At 58.2% G+C, this 24,158-nt stretch overlaps 1 protein-coding gene and 1 long non-coding RNA gene across 11 annotated transcripts in view; one reads left to right on the forward strand and one right to left on the reverse strand.

Moving 5' to 3' along the window:
- KCNQ4 (potassium voltage-gated channel subfamily Q member 4) overlaps positions 1–24,158 on the reverse strand; it is a 55,792-nt gene that overhangs the window by 13,416 nt on the left and 18,218 nt on the right. For 3 of the 10 annotated variants that reach the window (XM_003128110.7, XM_084965556.1, XM_084965553.1), the window contains 8 exons: positions 9,484–9,574; positions 8,708–8,834; positions 8,326–8,501; positions 7,579–7,704; positions 7,062–7,172; positions 6,511–6,606; positions 3,236–3,324; positions 966–1,127 (listed from right to left, as the gene is read on the reverse strand). In XM_003128110.7, the coding sequence (XP_003128158.4) occupies positions 966–1,127; positions 3,236–3,324; positions 6,511–6,606; positions 7,062–7,172; positions 7,579–7,704; positions 8,326–8,501; positions 8,708–8,834; positions 9,484–9,574 (978 nt within the window). Of the gene's footprint in view, positions 1–557; positions 603–965; positions 1,128–3,235; positions 3,325–6,510; positions 6,607–7,061; positions 7,173–7,578; positions 7,705–8,325; positions 8,502–8,707; positions 8,835–9,483; positions 9,575–19,613; positions 19,840–20,544; positions 20,739–24,158 lie in introns of those variants that run through there. The other 7 variants (XM_021096970.2, XM_084965552.1, XM_084965554.1 and 4 more) reach the window with 6 other exon arrangements.
- On the forward strand, positions 11,346–14,326 carry LOC146403050 (uncharacterized). Its single transcript, XR_014808608.1, has 2 exons — positions 11,346–11,654; positions 12,896–14,326. It is a non-coding gene; the product is annotated as an uncharacterized LOC146403050 (long non-coding RNA).

Genomic DNA, 24,158 nt, shown 5'->3' on the forward strand with positions numbered 1-24,158 from the left:
GCCCAGATGTCCCCCTGGCTGATTCAGGGATGACATGGAAGGATGAGACAAAGCAAAGGGAGGGGTGAGGGACAGGGGATGACTGAGAGGGAGGCTGAAGCCTGGACCTCAAAGCTATCCATCTGTAGGAGCAGCCACTTTCCCATATTGTGGTTAGTGGGTTTCCCTGATCCAAATATGCCTGAGATTCCAGTATTTGCCAACACTTGTGTGGGGGTAAAGCACCGTTCGTTCTTTGTTCATCTTTCGCGATGCAAAACCTCCAGGAGAGGAAGATTAAGAGAAAGAGACTGCTGGGCCAGCAAAATGTCCTTCCGTGAGGAAGAAAGGTATTGTGGGAGAATCCCAGAAGGGCCCTCTGGGATTAGCAAAGCTGTAGACAGGGTTGCACAAGACAAGAGCATTCGTCATTGGCTGAGTTGACATGGGCCCTACGGCAGTACTTAGGCAGAGCTCTCTTTCCAGCCGGCAGCTCGTTCCCAAGAGGTGAGTCCAGAGGAACATGCTGGGGTCGGGGAGTCCCTGCCCTCACACCCCAGGACGCTGCCCACGATTACCTGAGCCGTAAGCACCTGTGGCCAGCGGCCTCCTCCTCTCTCCAGCTTCCCGGGAGGGATGGGGTGCAGGGATGGAAGAGTGAGGAGGACGTGGAAACAGAAAGAAAGAGGACAACAGGGTGAATGAAGGAGGCAAAGGGAGAGGGTGGTGTGGACCCGCCCCCGCTCAGACCCCCGGAGCCCCCGGCGACAAAACGGCAAGTCAACTCCGGCCTCTCCAGAGAGACCCTCAGTCTGCACCTGTCAGGCCAGCCGAGGCCAATAGCCCAGGCCTCAGGACAAGGTCTGGGAGGTCCCAGAACAGGCCCAGACACCCACGTAGTGGCTGGAGGCAGGTCTGAGAGAGGATGAGACAGAGAATGGAAGAGGAGGAGAAGCAAGGAGGTGGCAGCCCCACGGGGCCCCTACCTTTCCCCAGGGCAGAAGGAGGCGCTGCCCGGCCGATGGCAGGTGGCAACGGGCGGGTAACGGGAGGGCGCTCCATCAGGTACCGGCGCCCGCCGCACCTCCAGGGGCCGCAGGCCCCCGTTGCGGGCCCGTTGCACGTGCTCAAACAAGAGGGCCAGCTCTCTGCAGGAGAGGGCGCCGTCAGCGGCAGGCAGGGCCCTGGCATCGCCCCCTCACTCGAGGGCACTGAGCTCCTGACAGACCCTGCCAGGCCCTGCCTCTCTCCAGGTGCTCAGCAAATACCTCGTGCCCCAGTGGCCAGGGGTGAGGGTGGGAAACTAGCCTTCCTCTCTCTCTTTCTACACCCGGTTCCTGGGAAACCCTCCAGGATGCCAAGTATGGGAGTTCCCCGGTGGCTCAGCAGGTTAAGGATCCAGCATTGCCATGCCATGGCTTGAGTCCATCCCTGGCCCAGGGAACTTCCATATGCTGCAGATGTGGCTGAGAAAAAGGAGGATGCTAAGTATGATTGTGCAGAATGGGCCCAGCTCGAGGGCACCCTTCCAAGGGGGCAGGTGAAGGCTCAGGTCCAGCCCACTCTCTGCTCAGCAAGCTGAGCGCCTGGACATGGAGCTGTGCCCACCCGGTGGCCAGCGGCAGCCCTGAAATCTTTTTTTTTTTTTTTTTTTTAGGGCCCAACCTTCAGTATATGGAGCTTCCCAGGCTAGGGGTCCAATCAGGGCAACAGCTGCTGGCCTACACCACAGCCACAGCCACGCCAGATCTGAGCTGTGTCTGCGACCTACACCACAGCTCAATGGGTGCAATCTGGCAATGCCAGATCCTTAACCCACTGAGCAAGGCCAGGGATCGAACCCGCAACCTCATGGTTCCTAGTCGGATTCGTTTCCACCGCGCCACGACGGGAACTCCGGCCCTGACATTCTCACCCTCCAGATCTGACCGGATCTTCGGGGGAAACTGAGGCTGAGGAGGGAAACTTGACAGGGAAGCCCAGCTTCCCTCTCCTGCAGGAGTCACTCTTGCCGTGGGCTCTTGGGGGCTGGATTTAGGGCTCAGCTTCTTCTTAACTCTCCAGGCCATTTCCTGTTTCCATTACCAAGGAGGCTGTCCCGCCTCTTTGCCTGCCCATTGTGTGGATGAGGAAACTGTGGTCCAGGGAGCAGAAGATCCGTGGACCCAGAATTTCCAAGCCAAGCTCTGTCCCCCCTACCCAAGAGGACCCAAGACCACCCCCCGCCAATCTTGCTTCCCCATCATGCCCATCGCGTTTCTAACAAACTAGTCCCTGCCCCACCCCCCCATGGCCTGACATTTGAGTCCTCAGGACGCCTTCTAGAAAGAATGGCTCCTTCTAATCTAACCACCACCCCTGTCTCTGGGGTAGGAGCTTGCCTCTGCCAGGGGGAGAGATGAGGGGAGCAAGGGGGTTCTGGGAGCCCCCCTTCCCCAGGCCCTTCTCTCCTGCTCCTCCCCCTGGGAAGCCCCTGGGGCTGGGGGGGAGCAGGGAGGGGGGCAGCCAGGTGTGGGGGTGACTGGGATCACGCAACCGCTGCTCTTGGAGGCTAATGAGGCAGAAAAGGCGCTGGCAGAGACGCTGAGCACAGCAGCCTGGCCGCGCCTCGCTTGCTGCCCGCCGGCCCGCGGGACTGAGCCGCTCTCGGAGGAATTCCTCCTGCCCCAGGGCCTGGCCAGGCACCTGGCCCCAGGAGCTTGGCGCTGTTATTAATAATCCCTGCATCGTGCCATATGCCCATGCAGCCTTCCCCCTCCCGGGCCAGTGCGGGGAACCCACTGTGGGGCCCTAAGGCTGCTCGCCTGGTACAGTAAGAGCAGATACAGAGTCATGCAGGGGGTGCTGGGGTGGGCCCTCGAACCCACCTCTGGCACCAACATTCTTGCCCACACCCCTCTCTCTCTCCAGCTGCAATATGCCAGGCTGGCAAGGGCTAAACTGGCCCCGATTCAGACGGAGGAGGTGAGCTGGCTGGGCTGCTGCCCTGAGTGGCCCCAGCTCGGGGTGAGCATGCGGCCGGCCAGCACCCCAGCACCCAGGGCTCAGCCAGCGGGGCGCGGCTGTGTCCAGGGTCACTGCCCTCCCTGCCAGAGCAGAGTGGGAGAGAGGACACTGCAGGTTCTTACACAGGACCTGCAGCGCCAGCCCCAGATGCTCCCACAGCAGCTGCCACCCTTTTCCCTCCCTCCAAGGCTGAGTCCCAGCCAAGTGTCAAGGGGCATTACCCCCAGCCGCCCCCTGCTGGAGGGCCTACCTGAAGGACGGGAGGATGCTGTCATAGTAGTACCAGGTGGCCGTCAGGTAGGCTCGGCTCGTGTCGGTGGAGTACAGGCGCCACGCAGCCTGGTGGGATGGAAGGGGGGAGGAGAGGGGGGACAGGCATCAGAGAGGGCTCTGAGCCCCTCACCAGCTGAAGAACCCAGTCCTCAGGCCAGCGGAAGGGTGCTCAGAGCCAGAAGCCAGCTCCAAGTCCAAAGCTGCCGGCAGGCAGACCTGGAGAGAAATGGCTTCCCCGGGCCACCGGCAGGTCAGCGTCAGGGCCAGGGCCTTGGCGTGTGGGAGTTAGGAGCTGGGGTGTTGTTGTCAGTCCCGGTTCTGCCCCCTACTCAAGTGGACGGATTAAGCAAAGCTGCAGAGCTGAGGGCAAGTCCCTAAGATGAACGTAAGGCTACCTGCCCAGCAAGGGGTTATGAGGTGAACTGGGTGACTGTCCATTAAATGCCAAGCACGGGGCATGGCATAGAGCAGGCACTTAATCCCAAGTTCCCCTGGGAAACACTCCTGTAATTGCCTGTCACCACAGCTGATAAATATCTATTTGTTGTGTATTTGATTAATGTCTTTCTCTCTCCTTAGACTGTAAGCTGTGCCTTGTATCCTCTGGCCCATGCTAGGTATTCTGCAAACATCTGGGGAATAAATACTGACCAAATGAATTATTATTACCAAGAACAACCCCGCCAACCTGCCCAGCCGCCTGTCACCGCCCATGAGATTGAGGGGAGGAAAGAGCATCACCTACTAACCCCTCAGCATCCATGAAATTGCAGGGTTTCCTCTGCAGCAGGAGGGATGAGGGTCAGACAAGAGGAAGGACTGCCCTTCTCTCCCCCAGGAAAAGAAAAGAGCCAGGTAGGGACTGTGAGCGGGGCGATCAGCAAGGGTAGGGGGGCGTGAGAGGCCCTGGGCAGGACGAAGCAAAACTGGACGCTTCTTCGGACGCGTCTCTTGTTCTTGAGGGACTGCCTACAGCTGACCTCACTGGCTGGGCACCCTCACAGGCCAGGCGTATTTTTACTTCCTGCTTGCCTAGGCCCCTGGCTTGGGCTGGGGAGCAGCTGCCAGAGCTGTCTCATTAATTATGGGCACCACAATACCAGCTGTCTCTCGGCACAAACAGTGCCAGCCGCCTGCCCCTACAATGCCCCTTGGAAGGCCAACTCCCAGGGGACAGCAGCCATTGTGCCCCAAGGGATGCTGAGAAGGAAAGACTGGGCTGGTGGCTGGAGATAGCAGGAATGGGAGGGGGTTCCACCCTGGGGGGGGGACAGATAAGAGGGTGTTGAGTCAAACTTGGGCTGGGGGGCAGGGGGTAGCACGCTGGGGAGCCGGGGAGGCAGGCTGTGCCAGTGCGCCCGGAACTGTTTCCTGCAGGGGTTTCTCTTGCACAAGGCTGAGCCACAGACTCACGAAAATCAGAGCCCTGGAGATCCCACTGTGGCTCAGCGGGTTAAGGACCTGACGTTGTCTCTGTGAGGATGCAGGTTCGATCCCTGGCCTTGTTTAGTGGATTAAGGATCCAGCATTGCCACAAGCTTACACACATGTAGTCTGCACACACGGCTCAGATCTAGCATTGCTGTGGCTGTGGCAGAGGCCTCAGCTGCAGCTCTGACTTGACCCCTTGGCTAGGAATTTCCATTTGCTGCAGGTGCAGCCATAAAAAGAAAACAAAAACAAAAACAATCAGAGCCCTGGCTTCAGCCAGTGCCCTGTCAGAATGGCTCGGACGGCAGGGGAAACAGAGCCCCCCACTCCTGGTTTTTTTCCCACCTCTGTGGCCATTCCTTCTCTGCCTCCCTGGCCGGCTCAGCGCTGACCACCCAGCCACCAAACGTTAAGGCTCCTAAAAGCCCAGGTCCCGACCACCTTCTCTTCTCTCTCCTTCGTCTCCCCACTGGGCAAGAGCATCCATGCCCAGGGCTTCGTTACCATCCACGCCCAAGGCCCAGCCCGTTCCACACCTCCAATGCAGACCCGTATATCCGGCTGCCTCAACACCCCGCCTCAGGGTCTCAGAGCGCCCCCCCCCAGACTCTACATGCTCCAGCCAAGCTCACCCTCCACAGCCCAGCTCGGGTCCCCCTCCAGGGGGCAGGGTCACCAGCCATTCAGCTGGGCGAGCTAGAAACCCACCACCTGTCCCCTCCCTCTCCCCCATTCCTGATGCCACAGTCTCACCTCCTAAACATGCAGAATCTGCCCGTCTCTTCCCATCTCACCTGCTGCTACCCTCATCCAAGTCACCCGCCTCACCCGGACTGCTGCCAGAGCCCCTTGTCTGGTCTCCACACACCTGGCTCACCCTCCAATCCACTCACTACGTTTCAAAACATAAATCTGATCATGTCACCCTCCCTCCTACTTTGTACCTCTCAATGGATCCTCGCTGTTCTTAGGAAAATGTTAAATTCTTCTCTGCGGCCCTTGCGTCTGGGCCACACCCACTTATCCAAACCCTTCCACTGTCCACTCTTCCTTGAACTTTTTTTCCACTTTTTTTTTTGGTCCAGGCCCAAGGCATATGGAAGTTCCTGGGCCAGGGATCAAACTCAAAGCCACAGCACTGACAACGCCACATCCTTGACCCACTGAGCCCCAAAGGCACGCCTCCCTTGAGCTCTCTGTTCCAGTCTCACTAGCTTCATTCCACTTTCTCAAACACACCCTGCTCTCTTTCACCACAGGTCCTTTGCACATGCTATTCCCGCACCTTGAATGCTTCCCCCTTCACCTCTTCCCCTGGCTAACTCCTACCTATCTCCCAGTTCTCAGCTCATGGCAGTTTCTCAGGGTAGTCAGCCCTGAGATTTCTTCAAGGTCAGATCAGGCCAGGTCCCCTGTCAAGTGCTCCTCAGAGAACCATTTCTCTCCGTAGTTACAGCATTCGTTTGTGAATGCGTGTGGAATGAATTAGCGTGTTGGAAGTAGAGTGGGCACAGCCGATGGTGGCAAGACTGGGTCTCCACCAGGGGTGCAGAGCTGCTTGTTCAGTCTCCACTCCACTCCAGGCCTGTAGAGTCGGGGCTGGAATTGGGCAACGGGACAGCTCTGGCTAGCCCTGCGCTGGGCATATGGCACAGGGAGCCGTTTCGGACCATCTTATCCAGCATCCCAGCTCTTCCTGATTTGGCATATCACCCCGGAGAAGCCACATCTCCTCTTGGAGCTTAAAGTGGAGTCATAGCTGTGAAGCTGGGACACAAGGGTCAGCATACAGAGTTGAGGGGCTTCCTGGGCGTCCTGTACCTGGATAAGGTTGGCTGCTGGCATCCTCCGCTTCTCGAAATGTTTCTGCCGGTGCTGCTCCTGCACCTTCAGGGCAAAGCCAGAGCCAAGGATGCCCTAGGACAATAGACATGGTTGGGGGAATGTGGTGGGGGGAGGAGCTCCCACTGTGGCTCAGCAGGTTAAGAACACAATATAATGTCTGTGAGGATGTGAGTTCGATCCCTGGCCTCACACCGTGGGTTAAGGATCTGGCATTGCAGCAAGCTGTGGCATAGGCCACAGATGTGGCACCCTTCCAGCATTGCTGTGGCTGTAGCATAGACGGGCAGGTGCAGCTCTGATTCGACCCCTAGCCCGGGAACTTTCATATGCCATGGGTGCGGCCATAGAAAAGACAAAAAACAAAAACAAAAACAAAAACAAAAAACCCAGAGACAGCAAAGGTGCCTCACCCCTGTCCATCCGAGGTGTCCCCACCGCCCATGCAAATGCTGGAGAGGGGCTTAGCAGGCTCTACCCCCAGGATACCCTCCCCCAGGCCAGGCCATCCTACGTGGAAGGGCACTCACAGCAGGCAAGGCAAAGAAGGAGATGCCCAGTAAGGCAAAGCCAGCAGCCAGGACCCTGCCCAGCCAGGTGTGTGGCGTCTTGTCACCATAGCCGATGGTCGTCAGTGTAATCTGGGGACACAAACAAGTCACCTGCAGGGCTGGTCACAGGGGCTTGTCAGGGCACAGGAACCCGGAAGCCTGATCATAAGGGAGGGGTCCTCATGGGTGCCCAGAGGGACAAGTCGAGGACTTGGCAGAGGGGCTGGTTAGAGGCATAACTTGATTCTCCCCATCTCCTGTGCTGGAGGCGGGGGGAGGGGGGTGGGTGTGTGTGTGTGTGTACAGGTCACAAGGGACCCAGATGGGGGTACAAACTGGTCCCCTGAGGCAAGCTGGGGGACCAATACAGGGGCTGGTCACAGGGGGTCCCAGCCCTGGCCGAGAGGACAGAGACAGGTCCTTGAGTCGGGGTCACAATGATCGGGCCGAGAAGGGTCCCAGGGAGAAGGTCCACCCTGCACAGACCCTCACGCACCGTCCCCCACCAGAGTGAGTCGGCGTAGGAGGAGAAGTCGGAGTTGGCGTCCTTTTCAGCCAGATAGACCAGGAAGGAGGCAAAGATGAGCACCAGGAACCCGATGTACCAGGCGGTGATCAGCTCCTGTGGGGCAGCCACCGATGAGACCACAGCAAGGACCCAGACGGAGGGGCGTGAGGAAGCAAGGGACGCTGTGCCCACCTGGCACACGTCAGGAGGTGGAAGGCTCCCAGAACCGTCTCCGGGAGGGGTTCTGAAAGGGGATAAAAAATACCCACCTCTCGGAGGTCCCTGGCGGGGGCCCTGCCCGCCTTTCTCAGCAGCTGCCTCCAAGGAGACCCGCCCTGCTTTTCCTGAACACCCAGGCCTCACAAAACCTTGGCGCTACCCTTGACCTTCCAGGTTCCCCGCTCGGCCCCCGAACCCCAAGCCTACCTTGCCCCGCTCCCCAGGCCCCACTTTCAGGCTGCCATCCGGTCCCACCTCCTGTCCCGCCCCAGCGCCACCCTCAGAACCCGTTCCAGCTCCCCAGTTCGCTGTAAGCGTAGATCCCCGAACCCAGAAACTTCCCGACGAGACTCTGAAGCCTTGGCCCTCGGGCCCCGCCCCGCCCCTCGCCCCGCCCTCCCTGCGTCTGTCCCTGGCCTCGCCCCGCCCTCCCGGCTGCCGGCCCAGGCCCGGTCCCGCCCCTCTCCCCGCCCCTCGCCCCGCCCCGCCCCGCCCCCGGTCCCCGCGCGGCCTCACCTTGCTGTGCGCGTAGACCACCGAACCCAGCAGCTTCCAGGTGCCGCCGCGGCGGTCCATGCGCACCATGCGCAGGATCTGCAGGAAGCGCATGCTGCGCAGCGCAGACGTGGCAAAGATGTTGCCCTGCGTACCCGCGGCGATGACGGCCACCGAGGCCACGAACACGATGAAGTCTGCAGGGGCGGGGCGAGGGGCGAAGTCAGGGCCCGCGCCGGGGAGGCAACCTCCCCCGGGCCTGGACCCGAGGTCGGGGATTCCCGGGGCCGAGGGCGCGATTAGGAAGGTCCGTGAAGTCTGTGTCAGCAGCCAGGGTCCTGGGGTCAGGGTGTCGACCCTGGAGCTTGGGGTCAAGGGTCAGGCGCGGGGGCAGGCCCATTACCGATGACACAGAAGGGTTTTCTGGCAAAACGGAAGCGGCCCTGCCATCCTCGGTAGCGGCAGCAGCATCCAGCAGACCAGACACGGACGATGTACTCCAGGCCAAACACCACGATCATCACGAATTCCTGTGGGATCAGGGGCCCGGTCCCCACTCTTCAGGACCCAGCCCAGGTCACACAGCACCCACCCAGCCCAGAGCCCCTAGATTAGGGGTACTAGGATTTTCTCAGGCCACCTCTCCCTGAGGTTCTTACACCTGGACGGACCTGAGAAAGATTCCAGAAGGCAAGTGACTTCTTCTAGGCCATCTTCCAAAGAGACGGAAAGACCAAGTCTGTCCTCCCTTGTGTCCCCATGAGCTGTCTGGGTTTTTCTGCTCCTCACTGCCCTCCCAGCCATCGCAGCCTGGTAACCTTGACCAGGTGACATAAGGGTTGGTTGTCTGTCACTGTGCCCCTCTGAGGTGCTCCTGCTTAGCGGAGGGACCCTGCCACACCGGGGATGGCTTTAGCAGCCTTGGTCCTGAAGAGGAGGGGGTCTCCTCTCCTCTCCTCTGGGCCCAGCATAAGCCCTGGCATAGAGGCAGGGGCTCTGCTATCACCTGCTACACAGCAGGGGATGCAGCCAAGAGAGGGGCAGCCACCAGCTCCGGGAACACAGCACAGCACGCCGTTCTCTGAGCCAGGGTATACGAAGCCTCTCTCCACTTCTCCCTCCTCAGCCCAGAGGTGCTTTTCCACACAGCCTCCCTCCGACCCAGACTCCAGCACTCACCAAGATGAGGAGACACTCGTTGGCAAGTTCCTGGTGCTCCTGGATAGTAGACAGCACGGACAGCACCAGGCAGCTGAAGACGAGCAAAAATCTGCAAGAGCAGCATGAAGGAGAGGGTTAGAGTGCTGGATGGACAGGACAGCTGAGGAGCCTCTGGCAGGGGGCTGCAGGGTCAGAGGAGGAGGAGGGCAGCATTACTGCAGAAGGATAATCTGGAAGGTAGAATAAGAGTCAGAGATATTTGGAGGTGTGGCTCTGTGCTGCACTCCAAAGAGAGACGCCCCCAAGCTCCAGGCTGCTGAGCTCACAGACACCTTAGAGTCCTCCCAATTGCCCTCGATGCAACTGCAGCTCACAGAGGTGGTCACTGAGCTGTGAGTGGCAGTCCGTCTGGGCTGGCTGAGGAACAGACCCAGGAGCACCCTCCCTTCCCAATGAAGTCCAAGGTGACAGAAGCGTGGCTTCATCTGCAGAATGAGGACAATGGCCTCTGCCTTCGTGGGTTCTTATGGAATTAATCACTGAGACAGCTACGGAAGGAAAGACAGGGAGGGGAGGATGCAGAGGGGGAGAGGTTCTGGAGAGAGGAGTCAGGCAGCGGGGAGCCCTGCCGTCCAGGCCTGGAACTCCCTGGAGGGCAGTGGTAAACTACCAAGTGGCCCAGCCCCAGACCTCTCGAAATGGAAGGAACTTTTTTCTTTCTCTCTTTTATTTATTTATTTGCTTTTTAGGGCCACACCTGGAGATTAATCGGAGCTGCAGCTGCAGCTGCCGGTTGACACCACAGCCACAGCTGCAGCAACGCGGGATCCTTAACCCACTGAGCAAGGCCAGGGACCAGACCTCATCTTCACCGACACTAGTCAGGTTCATTTCCACTGAGCCACAACGGAACTCCGGAAGGAACTTTAGACTCCAACCCATCCAACACCTCCCTCAACCCCCATTGCACACGTGAGGAAACTCAGGCCCAGAGAGGGAAAGGGATTCACCCAAGGTCGCCCAGGACGTCCAGGACCAAGGTGCTAGAGCCAGGCTTCCCGACTTCCCGGTGGATGGGGAGAGGGGAAAGGGCATGTGGAGAGAAGCTGTTGGCCTCAGGGAGTATGTAAATACGTGAGAGAGGCCGGGATGTGGGGCACCGGCTGCAGATGCAGCGAAAGGAACGGGGCGGGGGGGGGGGGGGGCTGGCCTCCGGGACGCGCTCCTCCTTTTGATGCGGGTGTGCTGGACACGCAGCGCTTCTGGAAGAGACTCCCGAGGGAACGGGCTTCGGGGGAGACGCATCCCTTGCGAACTGACCCGCAGCCTCCGCCCCCTGTTCCCAGAGGGTCCCCACCCGGACTGCATTCTGCCTCCAGCACCTCGCCGTGGGGGCCTGCGGAGCCCCTCCGCGCATGCTCCCCTAGGCCCGCGCTCATGCACCGCCCCCCACTCTCGCCTCCGAACTGCCCCTCCCCGCCTTGCCTCCCAAGTCACTGTCTACATGGCAGGGCCATGGGCTCGGAGTCAGAGAGACCCGGGTTCAAATTCCAGTCCTGCTGTATGTGTCACACTGGGCAAGTCGCCTGTCTTCTCTGAGCCAGTTTCATCATCTGTAAAATGGGGCTGATGGAGGAGGGGAATGGGAAGACGTGGGAAAGGGGCGGCTCCACCCAGGCCCCCTTACAGTGCCCTGGACGCACATGCCCCAGGCGGAGGCGGCCAGCCCAGCACATGCCCCAGGGGGAGGGGGGGAAGGCTTCTGGATGCGTGCGTGGGGGGGAGGTCTCCCTGGCCAGTTCCAGGCAAGAGCTGAGTCAGCGCAGACAGAAAGCCCGGGGAGGGCGGGGGTGAGCAGCAGCTCCTCGTGTTCAATAATTAACCGCAAGAAACGCGGCTGCAGCGGCCACATCTACCGCGGATGGAGACGCCCACCGACAGAGGGGTCCTCCTGAGGGCGTCCCACCCAGCCCCCTCCTCTGGAAAGGGCTGCAGCCAAACCGTGATGGGCCTTCACCCCACGGCAACGCCGGATCCTTAATCCACTGAGCGAGGGCAGGGATCGAACCCGCAGCCTCATGGTTCCTAGTTGGATTCGTTCACCACTGCACCACGACCGGGAACTCCCTTCACCCTAGTCCTGGGCCGAAGTCCTTCGTCCCATCGCTCAGCTGACCTCATAACCTCAGGTACGTGGGTCAGTTTAGGGCCTCCTGCTAAGTGTTTCAAGAATTTTTCTTCTCAGTACTTCCTTCCATGTCAATAATTACACATCCATAATACGTAGGTTCACAAGAGGTTAAGTGAAGAAGGCAGATTATTGACCCTTAAACCAAAGTGATCCCAACTTTACAATAGAGATTTTATATATACACACACATCCCAAGAGTTAGCAGGGCTGATCCTGGGTGCCAAAATCAAGAGTGATTTGCTTTTGGAGTTCCCGTCGTGGCGCAGCAGAAACAAATCCGACTAGGAACCATGAGGTTGAGGGTTCGCTCCCTGGACTTGCTCAGGGGTTAATGATCCGGCATTGCCGTGAGCTATCGTGTAGGTCGCAGACGCATTTCGGATCTGGTGTGGCTGTGGCTGTGGTGTAGGCCGGCGGCTGCAGCTCTGATTAGACCCCTCGCCTGGGAACCTCCACATGTCAGGGATGCGGCCCTAGAAAAGACAGAAACACACACACACAAAGCTGACACATGGGCTGCCTGGGTGATAAAAACCTATTATCAATTTTTAAGTGCATTTCCTTAAAAATACAAACAGGGGAAAAATCCCCTTTAAATCCTGTCCCCACCCCTTTACCACAAGAGCCTTGGCCATTTGGCAGGTGTGAGGGTGTGGCAGCCTCTCTCCTGAGTCAGCTCACCTGCCCGACGTCTGCTCAGGGTCTCCTCTCCGATGTCCAGGGGCCTCTCAAACTGAACATGTCCAAAAGCAAACCCTCTCTTTACCCTCAGATCTTGCTCTTCTCCAAGCTCCCCGTCCCAGGGGTGGTACCACCTTCCACCCAGCGTCTCAGACTGAGCACCGGGGGCTTACACTTGACTCTTCCTGTCCCTCCCCCCCCCCCACATCCCATCTTTTAGCAATTTCTTTTTTCTCTTTTTATGGCCACACCGGAGACATATGGAAATTCCCAGGCTAGGGGTCGAATTGGAGCTGCAGCTGCCGGCCTACACCACAGCCACAGCCACAACCATGCAGGATCCGAGCTGCGTCTGCGACCTACACCACGGCTCACGGCAATGATGGATCCTTAACCCACAGGGCACAGCCAGGGATCGAACCCACGTCCTCATGGATACTAATAAGGTTCATGACCTGCTGAGCCACGATGGGAACTCCTCCTTTAGCAATTTCTTTTGGCTCTAACTTCAGAACGTAGCCCTGGACAGACTAACCAGCATCACCTCACCCTCACAAGGTCCCCCAGTCTTCACTCTGGCCCAGCTGGAACCCGACCTCTTCAAAGCCATCCGTGCGATCTGCCTGCAAAGCAGAGCCGAAACTGGGACTCTCCTCACAGCTCTCTGCTGACTGCCCATCGCCCGTAGAGAGCGCAGTCAGATTCCTCAGTGTGTCCAGCAAGGCCCTGCGAGATCCAGCCCCACCGAGCCCTTAAACTGGATCTGCACCCGCCTCCAGCCCTGTGCTCCAGCCATTCTACCTCCCTCTCATTCCTGGAAATGCACCAAAAGGTTTTCCACCCAAAGCAACAGAAATAAAAGCAAAAATAAACCAATGGGACCTAATCAAACGGACAAGCTTTTGCACAGCAAAGGAAACCAAAAAGAAAACAAAAAGACAACTTACAGAATGGGAGAAAATAGTGTCAAATGATGCACCTGACAAGGGCTTAATCTCTAAAATACACAAATGACTTACACAACTCAACAGCAAAAAAGCCAACAACCCATGGAAAAATGGGCAAAAGACCTGAATAGACATTTCTCCAAAGAAGATATACAGATGGCCAACAAGCACATGAAACAATGCTCAACATCACTGACTATTAGAGAAAAATGCAATTCAAAACTACCGTGAGATACCACCTCACACCACTCAGAAAGGCCATCATTAATGAGCCCACAGATAACAAGGGCTGGAGACGGTGTGGAGAAAAGGGAACCCTCCTGTACCGTTGGTGGGAATGGAAGCTGGTACAGCCACTACGGAGAACGGTATGGAAGCACCTTAGAAAGCTATACGTAGAACTACCATATGATCCAGCAATCACATTCTTGGGCACATATCTGGACAAACCTTTACTTAAAAAAGACACATGCACCCGCATGTCCATTGCAGCTCTATTCAAGATAGCCAAGACATGGAAACAAGCCAAATGTCCACTGACAGACGATTGGATTAGGAAGATGTGGTATATATGCACAATGGAATACTACTCAGCCATAAAAAAGAATGGCATAATGCCATTTGCAGCAACATGGATGGAACTAGAGACTCTCATCCTGAGTGAAGTCAGAAAGAGAAAGACAAATACCATATGATATCACTTCTATCTGGAATCTAACATATGACACAAATGAACCTTTCCACAGAAAAGAAACTCATGGACATGGAGAATAGACTTGTGGTTGCCAAGGGGGAGGGGGAGGGAGTGGGATGGACTGGAAGTTTGGGGTTAATAGATGCAGACTCTTGCCTTTGGAATGGACGAGCAGTGAGATCCTGCTGTGTAGCACTGGGAACTATCTCTAGTCACTTGTGCTGAAGCCTGATCATGTGAGAAAAAAGAATGTATACATGTGTGTATAACTGGGTCACCCTGCTGTACAGTAGGAAAAAAAATAACGTATTGGGGAAATGAAAAAAAAAAAAAAAGGTTTTCCACCTCTGGGCTTTGCACTTGCTTTGCTGTCTCCTCGGACTGCTTAGTGCTCCATCCGGTCCCTGTTCAAACCTCACCTCCTGGGAGAGGCCTTCTCTAACCAGCTCTCTCCCATTCCCTGTCTCTCCCCCCTGACGCTGCTTCATTTATTATTTATTTATGTATTTTTATAAATTTGCCTGGAGGATAGTGGACTTACAAAGTTGTGCTGGTTTCAGGGGTATAACAAACGATTTTTTTTTTTAAACGGACTGAGTCAGCAAACAGCAGAAATTCACCTCAAACAAACATCAAAACATCATATGTTGCCAAAGTTGCCACGTTGTACCCACTTAGGAGGCTCCCAAAGCTCCAAGCACACCCATCCCTGACCCGCGGGCATAAGCCTTGACCCGCCGGGCTTCCCAGCCGTCCTCCAGGGAAGCGAAGGAAAGGGAGGGAAAGAAGGCAGGTCTCTGACCCTGACCAGCTCCATTTGGTAGACACAGTTCAGAAAACCCCTGAACTCCACCTCCCGCAGCCCTCCTTCCCTGGCTGGGGGTTAGACGCTCAGGACAGGTGAACAAACATCCTTAGTCTGATAGAGAGCATCTCGCGTCCCGGGCGGCTGAATGATCGCCCGCATCTTCCGGATGAGGAAAGGGGACCCAGGGAGGGACGGGCTTGCTCAAGATCACTCACTGAATCCACGCGGAGCTGGAGTCCAAGCTGCCTTGGCCTTCCTGAGGGGTCCTCACACAGACACCCACTCTCGGTGTCACAGGGGGTCAGGTCTGGCGCGTAGGATGGAAGAGACAGGGAGGAGGAGCCCTGAGCCGGGGTCTGCCAGAACCGGCGTGTGACCTCATTCAGACAGCAAATAAGGACAGTCTTGGGATCGTCCCTGGCCTCCTCTGAGGTTTCATCTACACAGGCGGAGGTTGTTCACAGGAACTGGCCAGCCTGGGCTGTCTACAATCACCCAACAGAGACACCAGACCGGCAGCCACTTTCAGGAGCGCCTTTGCCCGTCACGTCTGGTGGCAACTTGGGGCCCACGTTCTCCCTTGCCTCGTACAGCCGACGGAGCTGGGACAGGTGGGTGCCGCCTGGCTGGCTCTCTGGTTGGAGCATCCTGTGAGGTTGGTTGCAAGGCTTCCTCCCCCACCCCATCCTGTGACTGTCGTGCTTATTCCGGGGGGCGGCAGGGAGACTGGGGGGACCTGTGAATGGCTTGGATCCATCCATGTCAAACTTCAGTGGGCATCAGAATTATCTGGCAGGCTTATCAAAATCCTGATTTCTGGGCCCCACTCCTGAGTATCTGGTTCAGGATGAAGTGGAGGCTGGGAATATGCATTTCTACAAAGTTCATGGTGAGTCTAATGTCGTTCCTCCGGGGACCACGCTTTGAGAATCACTGGCTTAGGGAATGAAGCGGTTGTGGCTGACTCCATTATTAGTCACCTCAAAGCATTTTTTTTTTTTTTGGCCATGACCCAAGCATGTGGAAAGTTAGTTCCTGGGCCAGGGATCCAACCTGCACCAGAGCAGTGACCCGATCAGCTGTAGTGACAACGCTAGATCCTTAACCTGCTGCACCACAAAGGAACTCCAAGGCTTTTTGTTTATTTTTATTTTCACTTTTTGGCTTTTTAGGCCTGCACCCCCGGCACATGGAAGTTCCCAGGCTAGGAGTCAAATCGAAGCTGTAACTGCCGGTCCACACTACCTGTCACAGCGATGCCAGATCCAAGCCACATCTACAACCTACACCACAGCTGACGGCAACGCCAGATCCTCAACCCACTGAGTGAGGACAGGGATCAAACCTGCATCCTCGTGGATACTAGTCGGATTTGCTTCTGCTGCGCCATAACAGGAACTCCCTCCAAACTTTTTTAAACAACAGGAATCACTCCCTTTTTCCCCAGCCTCAACACCCCTGTCCCCGCAGCCTTCCTCAAGTTACTGCCGGGGGAGTTCCCACTGTGGCTCAGCGGTAATGAATCTGACTAGTATCCATGAGGATGTGGGTTCAATCCCTGGCCTTGCTCAGTGGGTTAAGGATCCAGCGTTGCCATGAGCTGTGGTGTAGTTCGCGGACTCAGCTCGGATCCCACATTGCTGTGGCAGTGGTGTAGGCCAGAAGCTGTAGCTCCAATTCAACCCCTAGCCTGGGAACTTCTGTATGTCACTGCAGGTGCGGCCCTAAAAAAAAAAAAAAAAAAAAAAAAAAAAAAAGATGAAGAAAAGTTACTGCCAAGGAAACAGCCATAGGGCAGGGTGAGGTGAGGAAAGCCCTATTGGGGAGGTGGGTCTCATGCCAACATCGGCTTCACCCCGATTGGCTATGTGACCCTATAACTGCTCCTCTGGCCAAGGCTTCCTTTTGGCCAGGGTCTATGCAGAGGCCCTACGTGGGGTTCCCCCCAAGACGGCTTTAGCAGAGCCAAGTAGAGGGATGGGCGAAGGTGATGCAGACAGGGTGGGAGGGTACCCCAAGCAGAGGAAGCAGGAAGTGCGCAAACAATAGCAATGCAGGCAACCTGGGGTGGCCAGTGGTCCTGGCCGATGTGGGTCTAAGACGAAGGGGCCGAGGAGAAAGCAGTGAGGGCCAGATCCAGGCACCCTCAGGCACCTAAAGGCAGTGGGGTGGGCGGCGGGAAGCGTGGATCAGAGGAGGTGAGGCTGATCAGGAACAGCAAGGAGACAGCCCCGCAGGAACTCAGATGAGAGATGACGGTGGCCGCACGAAAGAGAAGTGGAGAGACTGGAGAAAGTGTTGGGAAGTAGGACTTGGTGGGGAGCTGAAAATGGGGATGGTGGGGAGAAGGACGCTTGTGGTTCTGGTCTGGGCCCTGGACGGATGTTGGTGCCGCGCGTGAGCTGAGACGGGAGAGCCCGGGGAGGAGCGGATGGACGGTGACGTGCTCCTTCGGGCATGTGGAGAGGGAGAGGGCCGGGGGCCACCGGGCAAACGCTCTGCGTGTGGAGCAGGAGACCTGAGCTGGAACTGCAGCTTTGGGGGACATCCAGGGAGAGGCGGTGACGGAGGCCACAGGCACAGCTGAGAGAGTCCAGAAGGCACGTCGCATTTAGAGGAGGACCCAGCGGAAAACCTCAGAGGCGCAGAAGGAGGGGACATCCTCCACCCAGACTGGGAACAAACGGCCAGGAGATGGGAGGGACATCGGAAGAGAGAGGCACCAGCCAAGAGAAGAAAGTATCTCAAGAAGGAGGGCGGGGACGACGGTGTCAAAAGCTGCCGAGAGGTCAAGCAAGATAAGGCCTGAAAAATGCCCACTGGTGTTGGTGACAAGTTGGTCACTGGGTACTTTGGCACAAGGGCAGCCTCAGCCGGAGGGGAGGAGCAGAGCAGGTCCAGACGGGGTGAGAAAGGGAGCAGGGCGCTGAGGGAGTAGAGACAGGGAGGGAGGTACAACTCCGTTAAGAAGTTTAACTGCAAAGAGTAGAGGCTGAGATGGGTGCCTGGAGAAGGATGCAGAGCACCAGGGACAACCCATTGTGCTTTCTGTCCTTGTTGCTACGATGAGAGAGCCAGAGCGGAAGGAGCCGGGAGAGCGGGGAGGTCCACGACGTGAGAGCTGCAATGCCCGACAGAAAGAACTCCCAGGGCAGCTGGCCGCGGGGTCCCAGTGCAGGGGGAGGGCGCATGCGGCCCCAAAGGACCCCAGCAGTTTCCACGGTGACGGGTGGGCAGCGGGAGAGACCAGGCGGGAGAGGAGGCGCGGGAACAGCGGTGGCGAGCCCAGAGAGCATCCCGCCAGCCTCCGACTTCAATGGTCTCTGGGAAGGGGAGGCTCAGAGGTGGGGAGAGGGTGGGTGGGGGTCTGAAGAGGTGGAGGTCGGGAGAGGAAACGGACCAGGCCTGGAGGGGGTCGCAGGACCCCGACCCGGACCCCGACCCGCAAAGGCGAGGATGGGAGAAAGGACGCAGAACAGCGCAGGTGCTCTGCCCGTGGTATTTTTGGTCAGTCGGTTGGTTTGAGGGTCCTGATGATCCCGGGGGAGGAAGGATGTGTGGGATGAGGGGACCCCTTCCCCACCAAACCGAAGGAAATGCACCTGCAGGCCCTGCCCCTTCCTTCCTCCTGGGCCCCCTTCCTTCCTCTCTCCTCTCTCCAGTGTCCCTCCGCCCAGAGCCCTGCCAGGGTCGGCTGCCTCCCGGCCACCAGCTGGCACTCTCGTTTCGGCATCTGGCCTTGGACGGGTGCCAGCCTTTCCTCACCCCCCAGGCCAGGACCCTAAAGGCAAGGTCCTATCTTCTCTCAGCTAGGAGACCCTGAAGCCAGTCTGTCCCCATTCATCCAAGGTTCCAGGAGGGCAAAGGCCATGGCCCCCACCACCCTCCAGCAGAAAAGGGCATCTTGAGCCTCAGACCAGAGCTGACACTGAAGAGGGACTCCAGCCAGACCTGAGAGGCACTTCCTAATGGGGGAGGGGTGCCGTGCGGCCTGGAGGGCCCCGGCCTCTCTGAGGAGAGCAGGCTCAGGCTGGATCTTTCTCCTGCAGGGGGATAGAGGGGAGGGGCCGTCAGCCAGGCCTCAGAGCGAGGCTCTTTCCAAGAATCCTCAGGGGCTGGGACGAAAACTTTCCCCTGATCCAGCGATTCTAAATATGGCAAAGGGAGCAAAAGCACGTGACCCAGGGCCCCACACCAGGGGCTGCTCCTCGGCCCGCAGTTTCTCTGGGCTGGAGGCCTTCGCTGGGGCTCGGGGCAAGGGGGAGGTCTCCGTGGAGCCTCAGTTTCCCTGTCTGCAACATGAAGGTGGGGGACAGCTCCGTGAGAGCTAAAGTCCCTTCAGCCTCATGGCCAGCCAGTGGGGAGGCAGAAAGGAAACGACTGGCCTTCGGCTCAGCTCCAGATTCTTTGAGGCGATCCCTGGAGGGACAGCAGCCGCCAGGACATAATACAAACTATTAAAAAAATGCAGCCTCTTTAAGAAGACCAATTAGAAAAGGCATTCCCTTTAGCCTGAAAAATGATAAAAAGTTGACCCTTCCAAATGACCCCATTAGAAGCAAGCATCCCTTGCTCTGGGCTGATGCACCCCGGAGCACAGGCTAGATTCAGCACCTCCCACCCTCTCAGCCCGGCCCTTGGCATTGCACAGGATGCGGAGCTGCCCTGGGGCTGGCCTGAACACCACCAGCGCAGCCTTGGAAGGGCCAACTCCAGGTGGTGCCACACGGCTCTGTGCCCCCTCTTGGCCACCAGGAGATGGGCACTGACCCAAGTAAGCACCCCGCCCCAGTGGCTGGGCTGCGCCCAGGAGATTGTTTCTCTCACCATCGAGGCAAGTGGGCACAGGTGCAGAGAGAAGTGGAAATAAGATGCCACTCCAGAATCTCATCTCCCCTCTTGACTCTGTGAAGCCCAGATGCGCTGCCTGGCAAGAGGCCGCTACAGAGTCTTCCCGCTCCTTGCAGTACGTGTCCTCCATCTCCACCTGCCGATCTTTCTGGAGCCGGTGTGAAAGGTCTCGGTCCTGTGGTGGTGTGGAAGGCAGTGTCGTCTGGACAAAGGGTTGAATGAGTCACGGCCTCGTCCTCTCCCCCCAGGACCAGCTCCAAACCCTCCGACTTGTTCTCTAGGCTTCCCTCTGGCCAAGGGAAGCCAGTCCACCTCGTGCACCAGGAAATTGGGCCGAGCAGCGTGTCAAGGGTGGGAATAGGAGGGAGCAGGGGCTGGCCACCTGTTCAGGGCTGGCCAGGCAGCGCTGACTCCTCAAATAAACAGGGAGCAGGGGCTCCCAGGCAGGAGGCCAGCACAGTGAAAGCAAACTAAGAGGTGGAAGTCAGGCAGCCTGGATTTTGGAAACTTAGACAAGCTGGCCAATAGAAACTTTCCCCCAATTCCACCGGGGCCGCTCTTGTGGACCTGGGGCCTCAGTTTTATGTGCTGAGCTTGGCATGAGATTTCAGGTGAACAATGAGCTTTGCTGCTTTTTGAAAAACTGTGAAATCCACCCATTTGCAGGCTCAGCCCCAAGCGCCGAGACATGATTATAAGGAAGGCCCTTACCCATCCCACCACCAACTCTCCATCACTCAGTGCCTCACTGATGCTCCACTGTCACAGCTGTCCCCCGCAGCAGCCCACAGAACTTTCCCACCCTCACTGTTGCTTATACTACGTCTCTCTCTCCTCCAGTCTGGCTGGGTTGGGGGACCGCCCACCCTATGCACCCTTAATCCCCCATCCCCAACTCCAGGCTCACCTCCATCACGGCATCTGCCTGAACACGTGGAAAGAGCTGTCTGAGCGCCTGCCTCCTTCCACAGACCAAGAGTTGGCTGAGGTCCGGTGCTTTTCACCGTGAATACCCTGTGCCCAAGGTCTCCTGAGACAGGCGACGAGCCCAGCACTGCACCACTGACTGGTGCCACCCCCTCCCCGCTGTGCCACACCTGCTGGCCGCTCAACCCTCCCCACGACAGACGGCTCAGGAGGGGCCTGGGGAGGGCAGCACTGCCCGGGAGCCGCAGAGCACTGACTCCCTCAGCCACGCGCTCGTGACTTTACCGAGCGCTCGCCATGGGCCAGGCACAAAGACCATGCAGGGTCTTGCCTTCAGGGAGCTCACGCTTTCATGGGGGGAGATGGACGGTAAACAAGACAGGGTTCAAAATGTCATGATGACGGAGGAAAAATGACATGGGGGAAGGGGACAAAGACCGTGGGCATGGGAGTTGGGGGCTGTGCTATAGAGGCTGGGGGGGGCAGCATTGATAAGGTGACGCTTGGGCAGAGATCTGAAGGAAATGAGGAAAGGAGGTCGTGAGACCCACGGGTGTCTGAGAAGAGCGTTACGGAGTTCCCATCATGGCTCAGTGGTTAACGAACCTGACTAGGAACCATGAGGTTGCGGGTTCGCTCCCTGGCCTCACTCCGTGGGTTAAGGATCTGGTGTTGCCGTGAGCTGTGGTGTAGGTCGCAGACATGGCCTGGATCTGGCGTGGCTGTGGCTGTGGTATAGGCCAGTGGCTGCAGCTCCCATTGGACCCCTAGCTTGGGAACCTTCATGTGCCACAGGTATAGCTCTAAAAAGACAAAAAAAAAAAAAAAAAAAAAGAGCAAGAGAGAGCGAGAGGGAGAGGGAGAGGGAGTTACTTTTTTCTTTTTAGGGCCACACCCCTGGCAAATGGATGTTCCCCCCAGGCTAGGGGTCCAATTGGAGCTGCAGCCACCAGCCTACACCACAGCCACAGCAACACCAGATCCGAGCCGAGTCTGCGACCTACACCACAGCTCACGGCAACGCCGGATCCTTAACCCACGGAGCGAGGCCAGGGATCATGGGTAGCAGTTGGATTCTTAACCCACTGAGCCACAGTGAGAGCTCCTGAGAAGAGAGTTCTGAGCAGAGGGGAAACACACGTGCAAAAGACTTGAGCCGGAGGGTGCCTGGTGTGTTCCAGAACCATCCAGAAAAGGTGCTCCCAGAGCAGTGTGGGCAAGGGGGAAAGTAGCAGGCAGGGAGGGCAGACAGGCCGTGGAGCTGGGAAGCAGAGCAGCTACTGGCTCTGGTGAGGATTCGGGGAGTCCAAGTGAGACGGGGCGTTTTGAGCAGAAAGTCACCTGATCTGACCTGTGTTTGCAGAAGATCACACAGGCTGTTGAGGAGAGAGCAGACTACGTGCTCTGAGGAGATGGGAGGGGAGGGGACAGGGGCGTCTGCCCCTGCCGTGAATTGAGAAGTGAATGGTATCATCCAAGCAAGAGATGATGGCAGTTTGCCACAGGGGAAGTAGAGGTGGCAAGAGGGGAGCAGAGACGGACTATATCTGGGCCCCGGATGGCCCCTTAGGGTCCATCAATCCTCTCTTTATAGATGGGCAACTCACCCCGCAGGGCACGATCCACCTGTGGTGACACAGGAGACCAGCAGCAGAGCTGGGCTGGCACCCAGACTCCCTGATCCCTTTTGAATTTCTCTTCTTCCTGTAGAAGGACCCAGGCACCGGCCCCTCACCCCCACCTCAAAAATTCCCTCCTCCTGGTATCAGGCCCTTCCTGCTGTAGGTGTCAGGGTGGCACGGGATTCAAGGATTACCCAGGCTCCAGCTACTTGAGCCTGGCAGGGGTAGAGTCACCTCTAAGAAGCCTTCTGTCCTCTGAATCAGCAGAACCTGGGCAGAGCGGGGGAGGGGAGGGAGGAAAGTCCAAAGAGGGGAGAGAGCTTCCTCCTTTGCCACTTGCTTCTCAGCACTCGGGGGCAGAGAGGGCACCAGGAGCTGACGGGGTGGAACAGGAGCTTTGGGAGGGCCGGGCCCTCTGGGGAGCACAGCCTGCGCCTGCAGACTCAGCCACTGAGATCGCCCCCAGCGGGAGGCTTAGGGGGAACAGTGGGGGAGGAACGAGGGATGCCTCTGCTAACAAGCAAAGCAGCACGCAACTTGCAGGCCACACCTGGGGCAGGTGGTTACAGCTGCCCTGAGAGGCTTGCTCATGGTGGGAAGCCCAAATCCAGGACAAACCAGACTGAATCCGGCAAGACCAGCTCCCGCGGGCTCTGACACCTGGAGAAGGCTTGCTGAGTGACCTTGGGCCTGTTCCACGGCCAAGGTGGAGGCTTCGTTAAGAGGATCTCAGGCTGGAAGCACATCTGCAGACATCCATCCCTCAGCTTCCTCAGCTTCGAAGGGGGATGTCCCAACTGACTCGGAGTCCCCCAGCAGGCAAAGGGTGCTCGGCAGCTCTGAGAAAGCAAGGTGCCAGGGCCGAAGGCCGCAGAAGCGGAGACACGGGGTGTGGACAGAGCCAGGAACCTGGGTCAGGAGGCTATCCTGTCTCTGCCCCCACTCAGCTGAGGGGCTGGGAAATTGTTTCAGTTTACTCCTTAGCAAGAGGACAGAGTTGAGTAGGGGCCTCCAAGGGAGTTCCTGTTGTGGCTCAACAGAAATGAAGCTAACTAGTAACCACGAGGACGAGGGTTCCATCCCTGACCTCGCTCAGTGGGGTAAGGATCCGGCGGTGCCGGTGCCGTGAGCTGCGGTGCAGGTCACAGACGCAGCTCAGATCCTGCTCCTCTTCTTCTGAGGAAGACAGATGCCTAAAGCGTATCAGAGATACGGGGCCTGAATTCAGCTCTGACCCTGACCCCCGCCAGGTTCAAGAACTCAGCCTTGGCTGCACGGCCTTGAGCAAGTGAACTGCCCCTCTCTGGGACTCAGTTGCTCCGTCTGTCTAATGGGGCCAACGATCCCTGGAGCAGCGGGCTGGAGGCAGGGGCCCAGCCCGGAGAACTCCGCGCTGAGGGGTGGCCTTAAGGCTTAGGTTCACCTCGGGACACAGAGGAGGAGGACACCAGGCGGGGCTCCTCGGCAGCGGGAGGGGCTCCCGGGGAGGGGCTCTGGGGGACTCCTCCCCGGGCGAAGCCCCCGCGCCTCCCCCCCGCCCCGCCCGGGGGCCCCTTCCCCTACGGCTGCAGGGCCGCCGCTGCGCGCTCGGAGGTCCCCGAGGTCCCCGGGGCTGCGGCCCTGACTCGGCGGCGCGGGGCGGGGCGTACTCGAGGGGCGGGGCGAGGCGGTGGGCGGGCCCTGGGAGGGCGGAGCGTCGCCGGCACCCGGCACCGCGCGGGAGGGGCGCGGGCGGTGCTGCGGCTCCAGTTACCTCCCTGCGGCCTCCCCCGCCCCGCCGGTTTCTTTTTCCGTTTCCAAATTAACAATTGAAAACGCGGCGGCCTGAAAGGCGAGCAGCGGGCCAAGCGGAAAGTGTGAAGGTGCCGCCGCGTCCCCGAGGACGGGGCGGAGAGGGGGGCGAGACACCCCGACTGCCCCGGGATTGCCCACCCGTCGACGCCCGCTGCGGGGGCTGAGCATCCCAGGACCC

The sequence above is a fragment of the Sus scrofa genome, chromosome 6 (assembly GCF_054392235.1).
Source record: "Sus scrofa isolate SSC_HxYL_T2T_F1_AM1 chromosome 6, Sscrofa_HxYL_maternal_Yorkshire_Landrace_v2.0, whole genome shotgun sequence".
NCBI lineage: Eukaryota > Metazoa > Chordata > Mammalia > Artiodactyla > Suidae > Sus > Sus scrofa.